At 41.4% G+C, this 11,861-nt stretch overlaps 1 protein-coding gene across 1 annotated transcript; it reads left to right on the top strand.

Moving 5' to 3' along the window:
* Window positions 1-7,563: 7,563 nt before the first annotated feature.
* On the top strand, window positions 7,564-8,859 carry LOC121054944 (E3 ubiquitin-protein ligase EL5-like). Its single transcript, XM_040526057.1, has one exon. It carries the CDS (start codon window positions 7,746-7,748, stop codon window positions 8,574-8,576), a length of 831 nt encoding a protein of 276 aa, XP_040381991.1. The 5' UTR covers window positions 7,564-7,745; the 3' UTR covers window positions 8,577-8,859.
* Window positions 8,860-11,861: the final 3,002 nt, after the last annotated feature.

The raw sequence follows: 11,861 nt of genomic DNA, 5'->3' as shown, positions 1-11,861 counted from the left end.
TGTTGGTTTAAACTTTAATATTTAGATACAATTTCATATGATTTGTATGTTTGAACTGAAAATTTGCTTATATAATCTATTAAAAAATTGTTTAAATTAATTTTTCATGCATGGCTCACGAGCCTAACGAGCCAGCTCGAGCTTTGTAACGAGCCGAGCCGAGCTGAGTTTTTAGCTCGTTACGATAACGAGCCGAGCCAAGCCAGCTCGTTATCTTAACGAGCCAGACCGAGCCGAGCTGGCACGTTATCCACCCCTACACACGGACAGCAACGCGTCTAATCCCCTCCTAGGCCCAACTCCCATTTTCATGGGCCTTATTATCTACCCGTACGGCCCGATTCCCTTCGCGGCAAAAACTTATACTGGGCCGGGCCGTCAAATGGGAAATGAGCTGAGAAACCGAGCCGGTGCATGCATAGGCGGCCAGGTGCAAGTGCAACTACTGAAGAAAGTGCTTGATTGCAGAAAATTTAAAAGAAAATGTCTGACAGAAGACATCGATTGTAAATTTCTAATCCATGTGATTTTACGTCAAGGACATACTGAGAAATTTTAGGACGCGTTCTTTTATCCTACCTCTACTAAATAAGACACATTGTAATACTATAAATCTAGATATATAATATATCTAAATTTATAGTATTAATATGTCTTACATGGGATGAAGGATATAAAATGAATTATTATTTGATTTCTTGTAGCTATTTAATAGTATAAACCATGCAATTAAATAAGATAAAGTTTAAAATTCACTTTAAGGGGTGAGATGATGAAATTCTACCTATAATTTTTTTGCAAAAAAGCACCGCGTTTAGTAGATCAGGAAACGTGCGCGCAAAAGCCAAGGAATAATATGGGAAAATCAATAGAAATGAACACATACAGGGTAATATATTTTATAACGGAGAGAGTAAGATGTATTCTTTTGCCTAAATTATTCCTTCCATTTTGCAGACATGTTTTCTGAACTATTAAATGGTATATTTTACAAAAAGTTTCTATATATAAGTTGATAATCTCATATTTCTAAAGTAGATTTTCAACTCTACATTAGTTAATTTTATTTTTATACCAAATCATAAAAAACAGATAATTTTTTTATCTTCATCTAACAAAATAACACGATCTTAATAGCTGAATGACTTTGTGATCACTACTAAAGAGCATGAAAGAATGCATTAGCTATTATAAAGTTAAACGACAATCTTAATAGTTTTCTAAAAAGGTACTAACTCCGTTTCATAATGTAAGATGTTTGATTTTTTTGGTTGCAACGTTTAACTATTTGTCTTATTCAAAAATTTAGTACAAATAATAAAAAAATGACAAGTCGTGTTTAAAGTTCTTTTGATAATAAAATAAGTTACAAGCAAAATAAATGATATTTCTATAATTTTTTAAATAAAACAAATAATCAAATATTGTAAATAGAAAGTCAAATATCTGATGTTATGAAACGGAGAACGGGGGAGTAATACATGGGAAGTAGTTGCGCAAATTGTACCATCAAGAAGTTCAAAAAAGTCCTCCTCCGTTCAAACATAGTAAGTGCATGTGAACTAAAAAGATATTTCGAACGAAGGTACTAGACATTAATCTATTCTTGAAGAGAGAAAAAACACGAGTCGGCATCAAGGACATCACTCTTGCTTATGCAAGTCATTTGATTTTACTCCCAGCCTCCCACTTTGCTGAAGAAAATTAGGAACACCTCGTATTTTCGCTTTGACTCATGTTTTTCAACTCTATATTGTAGTAAATTTTAAGATTTTTACACCGAAGTTTACTTTACAATCTTAACTCTTAGAGAGTAAGTATAGTAAAAATTTTATTTACAAATTATATTTCGTTTGCAAATATACCTTGCCCCTACTATTGCACTCTCACTCATCAATGAGAATGATGCTGCTGCCTGCCTGCCCTTCATCTTTCATCATGCAAAGATCACCTACTTTAATCACCCCTTAATCCACATGCCCCTAGCATGCATCATCAATTCATCATCATCCTAATATCACCCTCCTTTTTTTTTCTCTCTCCCCACCCCAATCAGCAGGTAGAGAAGGAGAACCCGTACTCCGTCTAGTGCGTGCAAAAACATGATAAGCTTGGAGCTGGACTTCACCCAACTGCTCCTGAGACTGCGAGTACTCTCCTCTCCTGATTGCTCGGCGAAAACGTCACAAGGATTCTTAACAACGTCTCCCGTGCGTGCTGGCCGACCAGACGCGCCTGTCGCACAAAAGCGGTGCAAGGAGAGGACACCCGTTCGCCGATCTCACGTAATCCTGCTGGATTATATACTACTAACTACTAATGCTGCTGCTGCTGCTGTTCAAAACTGCAGCCAGCGACAGTGATGTTGGAGTGTAAGGCCCTGTCAGTTCCGAAAAAATTTCACATTCTCCCGTTACATCGAATCTTCAGACACATATATAGAGAATCTGCGAGACGATCATTTTAAGTCTAATTACTCCATGATTAACCATAACTACTATAGTAACTCACATGTGCTAATGATGAATTAATTAGTCTTAAATAATTCATCTCATGGTTCTCTGACACGCTATATAGTTAGTTATTTTAATTAGTTGCCAAAATAGTTTTCCAAAATCCGACAAAAACATTCGATATGACATCCAATTAAAAAAAATTCGTGATATAGACGAGCCCTACAAAGCATAAGACAGTGATCGTCCTGTTTAGGTGAAGGAAAAGATTGGAAGGAGATAGAGCCGAATTGATTATTGGAGTAGTTTGCATCGATTACATTATACATAGGTTGTGCAGTAAGTTAGTAGTGATCGTTACATAGGTTGCATATATAAGACAGTGATCGTCCTGTTTAGGTGAAGGAAAAGAATATTGGAAGGAAAAGATTGTAAGTTTAAGTGACATATCATTTAAAAAGTTTAAAACTAGGATAAAACATCCCTCTCTCAATGCATGGTTTCATCTATTGTTGTTTCTTAGATTACATGCAAGACACAAGCTATCTAGGTAACAATACATAGAAGGTTTCGTCTCCATAAAACTCATTCTTCTCTCTTTATTAATACTTTGCCACGTCGTCAAAAATATTTACATGATATTTTATTTATTGTCTATAAAACTCACATTAAAATTGACCTTACCGTATGATCCTCTCGCTGCCAATGTACTCAGTGCCAGGCTGACGCACGAGCGTGACTGGAGTACGTGTTTGTGTAAGTTCAAATAAAAGGGTAATCAGATTACTTAAGAAGTGACATTGACATGTTTACCTACGAAAAATAATTTATAAACAATATATATATATATATCGGTCTAAAAACCAAATTAAAGAATAAACTTTATGAAAACCTCTAAAAATCAACGCTAAATCTAATTTCGAAAATTTAAAAATAGCTTATAAATATAAGTATAACTGTATAAGTGGAAAGATGGAGTCAAAAAAGAAAAGAAAAAACAGGCCGCATCATCTTCTTATCGGCGTCTAGAAACACGGGATCCAATAGCCGGAACACAAAGAGAAAAGGGGAAAAAAAAGAGCATCACTTTGAACTTTTGAAGGCGGTCAAAGGGCAGCAGCAATCCACGGAGAAGCGGACACAGCGATCATGGACGCGTGCAAACCGGACGACTCGCCCATATCCCCGCTCCAAATCGGCGACGAAATCATCACCTCACCACCACACGCGCGGCCGCGGAATTTTATTTATCTTTTTCTAATTTTAAAATAAATCCACCAAAACTTACCTTTTTCACTTCATCTGTCCTGTAATAATTGTATTTTTAAAATTTAAATTTATCCAACACAGATTACATTTGTAGCATACTAATTGTTCTATCAATTAACTCATGGTCAAACCTCTAATTATTTACCCATATCTACTCTTGAGTCTATACAATCTTCGTATTTAATTAGGAGATATCTAAGCTATTTCCTCTTGTACCTAATTTATCTTTATAACAATGCTATAAATACACCAATATTTGGATAGAATAAGTAAATTTAAACTTTTTACCATGTCATAAATTAACATTAACAATATTATCTTGCCACGCCATTATTCATGGCCAAATAACGTTACCGATTGTTATTTGTTTACACAAAGTGAGAACATATATTTAAACCGGAGATACTGCAGTGAAGGAGTTGATAGTTGCTAAAGGCCAGCTGTGGTCAGCCGCCAGCGTCGCCACCTTTAGAGACATGTTAGGAGTGTAGAGGGGTCTTTCCCTCCTCTCTAATGTTGCGTTTTGTTCTTGACACATGTCTAGTCTAGTCGCTCTGTTTTTTCTTTCTCGGTTCTGAGCCTAAAGTCTGTTAGACTTCCAGGCGTCGTGTACCAAAATTTTTTCCTGCTAATTTATTGACGTGCAAACAGGGGGTGGAGCTAGAAAAAAGTTATTTGTGTCATCTCTATTACTTATTAGAAATAATACACATGAAAATAATATGATACATCAATTTATAATAATATTTTCAAATTTTTATTGGTGCCATTTGACACTATGAGAAACCCTGGCTCCGCTGTGCAAATCTAGAAGGTGTGATTTAAGAGGTGCACCGTGCACATCTCTTTTTAAGAGTGTTCGGTTTTAAAACTAAAAATTAGAAGCCGGTGGCCCCGTCGCTAGCTGCCGCCGGATAAGTGTGAGATAATTCGGCAGCCGGGCTCCCGTCTCGCGGCGTGCTGCTGATTCGGAGGCTCGATCGGTGCGGAGAACTTGCTCTCGTTTTTTTTTTGGCTCGGACCGGTCGGATCGGGACGCGCGGGGCGACACGGAATCGCCGACTTGCCATGGCCGGCTGGGTCGTCGCGTTATCCGGACGGATTGGATTGGGTTGGGTTGGGTGGTACACCGGTACAGGCTAGGGATGAGCACTAGCTTCTCCGTACGTTGGTACAGGTGTGCAAGTGGTAAAAGTGACTGTGTGTCTTTTGACGTTTATTCTCGTACTTATAAATTAATATTAAATAAATTTAGAGTTAATTTTAAGTATTTTTTATCATAATCCTTTCTTTTTATTGCTATAAGCATATATATATATATATAAATTTTAATTATAAATTATTTTTTGTTTATAACTATGTTGTTTTACTTTTTTTTTTCACGAATGCCTCCCTGGTTAGCCAGCGACCGGAGAGGATTTGGGTAGAGTTAGAGCGTCCACTGTAGCGTGTGGATAGAGTAGTACATGTAACTACCGCTGTGAGCAAAGCTAGTCTGGCTAATCACATGTTTTTTTTTTGGTTGAGATGGCTCACGTGAAGGTGCAACTAACTTACCTGTTGGATGCTGCTGCTCCTTGATTCTATAGGGGAAAAAAGAGCATGCGTAGCAAGGGTTGAATAAAATCCTTACAATTCAAAAAATGAGCTTTTAAAAATTGCTATCCTGCAGTTTAGGCAGTGGTGGAGGTTAGGTGTGGTCAGCTGATCCCCACATGTTGCTCATTTCACCCCCTGAGAATGAAAATGGTCAGAAACGGTATCATTCGTATAGAAACAATTTTCGGTGGTTTTTTTTATAGTTTCCGATTTTACTACTTAGTTGGAACTTTACTACAATATGGATAAAACTAGCAAAATCAAATTCTATATATACTTGACACACAAAAAAAAGATACCACTTTGATGTAAATGATGCTCGGTCAATCCGGATTTTTTTGTCAACGTTTTCTTCCAAACTATAACCCCCCTAACTATCCCTGAAACGTTTGAAGGAATATTGACTTTTTCTTCCAAAGGTTTGAGTCTACACGGCCTCATTTTTTTCAGCCTTAAACGAAGCTTAACAATGTGTTTAGGGCCTGTAATTTGTCTGGGCATGTTGTAATCAAATCAGTGGCCGGTTTGGATTAGTGGTTCAACCTTCCTTGACTTCCCAATCAAGTTAGATAAGGCAGGCAGGACTCGGCTCTTACTTGGAAAAATTGGGCCATCCATGTCGCTTCCCGGAAACGTCGAGGCCGCTGGCCAACTGGGTCGTCTGCTCAACTTGCTCCCAAAAACGCATGTACCCTGTATCCAGTGCAAGCGAAAGGCCGAAAGACACGTGTGCTTCGTTCGTTTCTGTTTGTACTTATAAGTTAAACTTTAAATTTTTAATCTTAAATTTAGAGTTAATTTTAAGTTTTTTTTCATCGGAGTTTATTTTCTAGCATTGTATTTTAGATCACTAAGAGTGTATAATAAAAGTTTTATTTATAAATTATTTTTTATTTATGAGTATATTATTTTGTCTTTTTCCAATCGCCCCTGTCTACACAAGCAAGGATCAACGCCGTTGAACAGCACAAAAAAACCGCTATACCGAACCTGAGCCTGAGCCTGTACCTGAACCCAGCAGTGGTCCACACATTTTCAGCAACTTGCCGGGCCGTGGCTTTGCCTTGGCGAGCGGATCATCCCTTCCAATTCCATCAGATTTTTGCAAAACGCATTATTGATTTGATCAAATCAGTATCAGGTTATCCATCCATCGGCTGGGTCCAGGAGAAGCTAGCTTGACACGCTCACGGCACACGATCCACATTTCCTGGAGGCAGCTGGGAACGTCCAAATGTGCCTGCATAAACCCAGCAGCCAAAGTAGGATGAAGCGAGCAATATCAAGTTAATTATCGACCATGGTCGCTCAAACCACATCAGTAAATTATCACGCGAGACTTCCCATGTTTTCATAGTCCATGGTATCAGAGCTAACCGTTAACCGTAGGATATATTTGTCAGTGACCGCTTGCTATAGGCTTCGATCGATTACCGGTGAGATAAAAACTTAGATATTAGAGAAGAACCTAATATCAATTAAATAGGTAGAAGTGATGCGCTAGCTAGCCCACCATCTTGTGGAGCTAGCCAGAAGACTTCTGGGTGTTTCTCCCAGTGAGATACTGACTCTATGTTATCGACCTATTTTATGGTATCAAAGCAAATCGTTAACAATAGGGTCTGTCTAGTGATCAAATGTTTAAAAATTTTAATTTCATCAACCAAATCCAGTGATTGCTGTTGGATGATAATCTGAAGGCATGCACGAAGTCAAAAATCCTATACACGCCCTCCTCTCTAGGCTCCTATGCATTGCACGCGTGATCAATGGCAAAAATGTTTGACAATAATATCTATTTGCCAGTGACGGTTTGTTGTACGCTTCGGTCAAATTGCCAACGGGTTACCGACTTTATGCTATCAGAGCTGATCGTTGACAATAGGATCTATTTGTCAATGACTGTTCGTTATACGGCTCGGCTGGTTACCAGCGGGTTACCGACCTAAGGTTGGGTGCATGGTTGTAAGTTTGATGTGCAATGGTGCAACCGCGGTGAGCGGAGGCAGGCCGGAACAGAGGCGGCGCCATCACCGGGGGGGATGAGACGACGGAGATGGCCGTGGGAGCGAGGTCCAACGAACCCGGCGAGCGGCCGGAATGGGTCTCGCTCGCGTCAACATTTTCAAAACCGGTCGCCATCCTGGCTTTCCCTCCACAGTTCGCTCACCTTCTCCTCCAAACCATCCTCCTCCGCTTATCCTCTCCAATGCTTCGCCTTCGCCCCCGCCATATAAGTAGCCAGCGCGCGCCTCATTACCTTAATCCAGCTCCAAATCACCCCGCTTAAAAATATATCGTATCTCGCGCCAACCAAGAAGCTTGCGAGAACAGGGAGGGAGAGGGAGAGGGAGAGGGAGGCGTGGGTGCCAAGAACGGTTGCGGTGTTTGCATTTGAGGGGGAAGGAATTGAGGAGGTGGTTGATGGCGGTGACGGCGACGACGGTGGCGGCGGCGACCACGATGATGGCGGCGGTGGCGGCCGTGTTCATATCGTTCGTGCTCTGCTTTTATATCTTCATCTGCGCCAAGCGGTACAGGGGCGGCGCGGCGCCGCCGGGGGAGGGCGGGGTGGCGGCGAGGCTGTGGTTCTTGTTTGGTGGCGGGGGAGGCGGAGGAGGGTCAGGGGACGGCGCCGGCGCGTGGTGCTACGACGGCGGGCTCGACGAGGCGTCCATGGCGAAGCTGCCGTGCAGGGAGGTGGTCAAGGGGGAGGATGCGCTGGACTGCGCGGTGTGCATCACGGAGCTCGCCGCGGGGGAGACGGCGCGCGTGCTGCCCCGGTGCGGCCACGGGTTCCACGTCGCCTGCGTCGACATGTGGCTCAAGTCGCACTCCACCTGCCCGCTCTGCCGCTGCCCGGCCGTCGACGAGCCGCCGGCCTCGCCACCGGCGCCGCCGCCCGTGCAGGCGCCGGAGGCCGACCCGGAGTCCCCCAACTTCCCCACCAACGTGCTCTTCTTCGGATCCCAGGACGAGGTGAGCACCGGCGGCGCGCATGCGCATGCGCAGCACGGCTCGCCCGCCGTAGCGACGCCTCAATCGCCGGCCGCCATGGTCGTCGCCGGCGCCGTCGTGGACGCGGCGAGGGTGCGCGGGCTGCGGCGACTTCTTGGGTGTGGCGGCGCATCGCCGCCCCCACCGCCGCACCACCACCACCACCATGACAACGCGGACAGGGACATCGAGATGGGCCTCTCCGGCAGCGGCGAGACCAGCTCGTCGCCGGCGAAGTCGCCACATCCAAGTTCTTGACGCTGCATCACGTAGCTTCCCCTTTTTTAATTTCCACGTCTTTTTGTGTGCCGTCATCACAAGTTTTGCCACTGTCCCGGTTGCTCCTGTTCATCATGTCTGTAATTTTCAGATATAGAGGTAAAGAAAACTGTACAGATTCTTATAGATATCCAATGTACTTACAATTGTATCTACATTGCTTGTATATGTGGATTGTGGATAGAAAGAACATGAACTGGAGAGACATGGCGAAAAAAAAAATCACACAAAAAAAAGAGAGAAAAATTACAGTTTGGATTCACTTTGTTGTTCTTACCTGCACAAATATACAGTATTTTCTTGCATAATTCAATTCAGTAGTCAACCCATGGCATCGCATTCAGCAAGCCTACGACTTCTTGACCTTCTCTGTTGCAGACTACCTGTAACTGTAAACTGTAATAATACGAGCTACTGGTACTAGTAGTACTATAGTAGTACAAAATACAATCGCCTCGCCGAACTTTTTGTCTTGCTCTTCTCTGACATTTGATGCTCAGTGTCAAAATGGTCACATCAGAGCATCCCTGCCTCAAAAATGCAGCATCTGCACAAGAGCCAGTGACCTGAGACTGTACATGCCAAAACTGCAGATTTGGAAGGATCATGAGCTGAGAACAACATGTGTGCATCCTATTCTCCAACTGGGCGAACAAGTACCATTAGTTCATCACCAACCACCATAGTCCCACCTGATGCACTAAACATTCCCTGCATTTCTCAGTTCGAAGCGACTAATCAGTCTGAACAACCGCTCAGAAAATCCAGTGCAGCCTCGTATAATCGAGCCAGGGGTTTCTGAATAGTTGTTTCTGCCCTTTTGTTTGCTTTTCAATTGCTTCGAACTGAAAAGAAATTAGTTGACCTGGGAAGATAGTTGAGTTAGCAGCAAGCATTGGTTTTGCCTGGCAGTTGGCCAAACAAGCAACAGCAAGCCAGCCACTTCAATGGATTGGGGGAATGGAGATAGTCTAGCTAATCCCTTTCGAATTACTAGTAAATTTTCCCTGTGACGCCACAGAAAAAATCTTTCTTTTTTGATTTGAAAAATAATACACATATGTGACGCCTGTGTGCACGGTGTAGGAAGAAAAATTCGGTTTGCTCAAGTGGCACAGCATCAGCAGCATTGCACAAATGGATAGATATCAGACGCGTCGCGTTCATATAGGCTCATAGCTCGTCGTCAGAATTCAGACCAAACACATCAGCATCGATGATAAAAATACTTGCTTTCTTTCGAATGCATGTACATCATCCACAAAGTTCTTCCCCATTTCTTTTCTGCTCGCTTTGTTCATTCATCTTTGGATGGATTTTTTCAGGCTGCACCGTGTTCACGACCACAAGATTCTTCACTTTTGTTCATATGAAACTTTACTGTTACAGAGAAGTGGTATAGGCTTCCTCTTTTACCAGACATGTTATCTCATGAGCTTTCATTCAATCTGAAAAAAAAAAGATTAAAAGGGGGAGCTTTCTAGATGTTTCATAATCAGAGGTTGCTCTCCAATCAAAGAAGATTCTAAAGATGTAGCGACATGCAAAATTAAGTTCAGATTCTCTAAGCATGTTGTTCAATATCTCGAAGAGGCTAAGAATTGAGATAATCCTTATCCAAATTGGTCACTTTCAGAGGGTTAGACTTGCTTACACGCTGGCTGCTGGAGCTAAGTATCTCGATTATTAATGTGGCCACAAGTAAGCCTGAAGAAATAATGATTGAGAAATAATTGGATTGGGTTTAATTCCTAGGCTTTTATTTCTTCTTAAAAAGCATACTATTTATTGATTTGTAATGGTACTGCAGATGTATGGACAATATATACACGGTTACATTTCAGTTGCATCCTGACACAGAAAGAACCATCCTCGGCGATATGGGTTTGAAACTGACATTGGTTTTGGTTTCAGTAAGATGTGATAGAAAATCAGAAAGCAACTAGAAAACATATATGAGAAATAGCTTCTATTAATCCTTGGAAAACTGCATGACAGTGAAGCCATTAAACCAATCCTGCAAGATTTAACAACACCAACACCACCAGGAATGAATCAAAAACTGAAGTCACTTGCACTGTACTTTGAGATTCTTGCAGCACGCATTCGTTGGAAATATATATATTCAGAGACTTCCAAGTGAATCTTTAGGTGCGCACACACCCTGTACGCACGCTAACTCCGAGAGATTTCCATCTGTTTTAGTTTACCCTGAAATTAAGCAGGTTGCAGATTAAGTCGCAGGCATGTGCAGATAAAACAACAAACAGCACGGTGCAGACGCCGCCTCTTAATTCTGAAGATGGGAAGCACAAGGCTGAATTCCAGCGAGGATGTCCGTCTCAGAACGCAGCCTTTTTTTTGTTTTTCTGGAACTTGCAGGCAATAATTAAAGCAGCTAACGCCAATGATGGGTCAAAGTCACAAAGCCTGTTTGGCATGACAGCATCTTAGATAATTAAGTACTCTCTCCAAAATAAAAAAAAATCTGATACCATTACGCGGGACCGTTTGTCTTATTAAAACATCTGTGCAAATATACAAAATCATACTTAAAGTACCTTTTGTTATAAATCAAATCACAAAGAATAATAATTATGTAAAATTTTTAAACAAGACAAATGGAAGTTAACGGCATAAAATAAAAAAAATGAAGGAAGTGTTAGCACTAGTAGTAGCATTATCATATGCTTATCTTTTTTTAATTACATATGCTAATCTTTCTGCATCTAAGAGGACATCAAATACCTGCCCGCTGGGCACGGAGACACCAAGATGAGATGCTCAGCTATCATCGCATCAAAATGCCGTGCACCGGTGAAAGAGAAAAAACAAATTGCTTGTGGAGTACTGATCTCTCCAGCGAAGACGTACGTAATCCTCTCAGAGATTGGAGTGTTACCAACTGCTCAATCGATCGATCGATCGATCCAGCGTCAAGCTGTTGACCTGCTTCTGGTAATAACTGAACTGTGCAGGTCACTACATGGAGTGACGCAGACACAGAGAGATTGCTGACGGCTGCTGCGTTGAAAGGGTTTTTAAAGTGAGCAAAGTCTCAAAAATAAGGAAACACCTAGGGGTTATCTGTTTTGATTTTTGAAAAAAAATCAAATGGCCTATTTATAAACAGAAAATAATTTACGAATAAAACTTATATGTGTATATATATATATATATATATATATATATATATATATGATCGTAGCGATCTAAAAGCGAATATGTTTCATAAACTATGATAAAAAAACATCAAAACAACTC

Source organism: Oryza brachyantha, chromosome 7, assembly GCF_000231095.2.
Source record: "Oryza brachyantha chromosome 7, ObraRS2, whole genome shotgun sequence".
NCBI lineage: Eukaryota > Viridiplantae > Streptophyta > Magnoliopsida > Poales > Poaceae > Oryza > Oryza brachyantha.
Note: the sequence above shows the minus strand (reverse complement) of the source record. Positions and strands in the feature narration are given on the sequence as shown.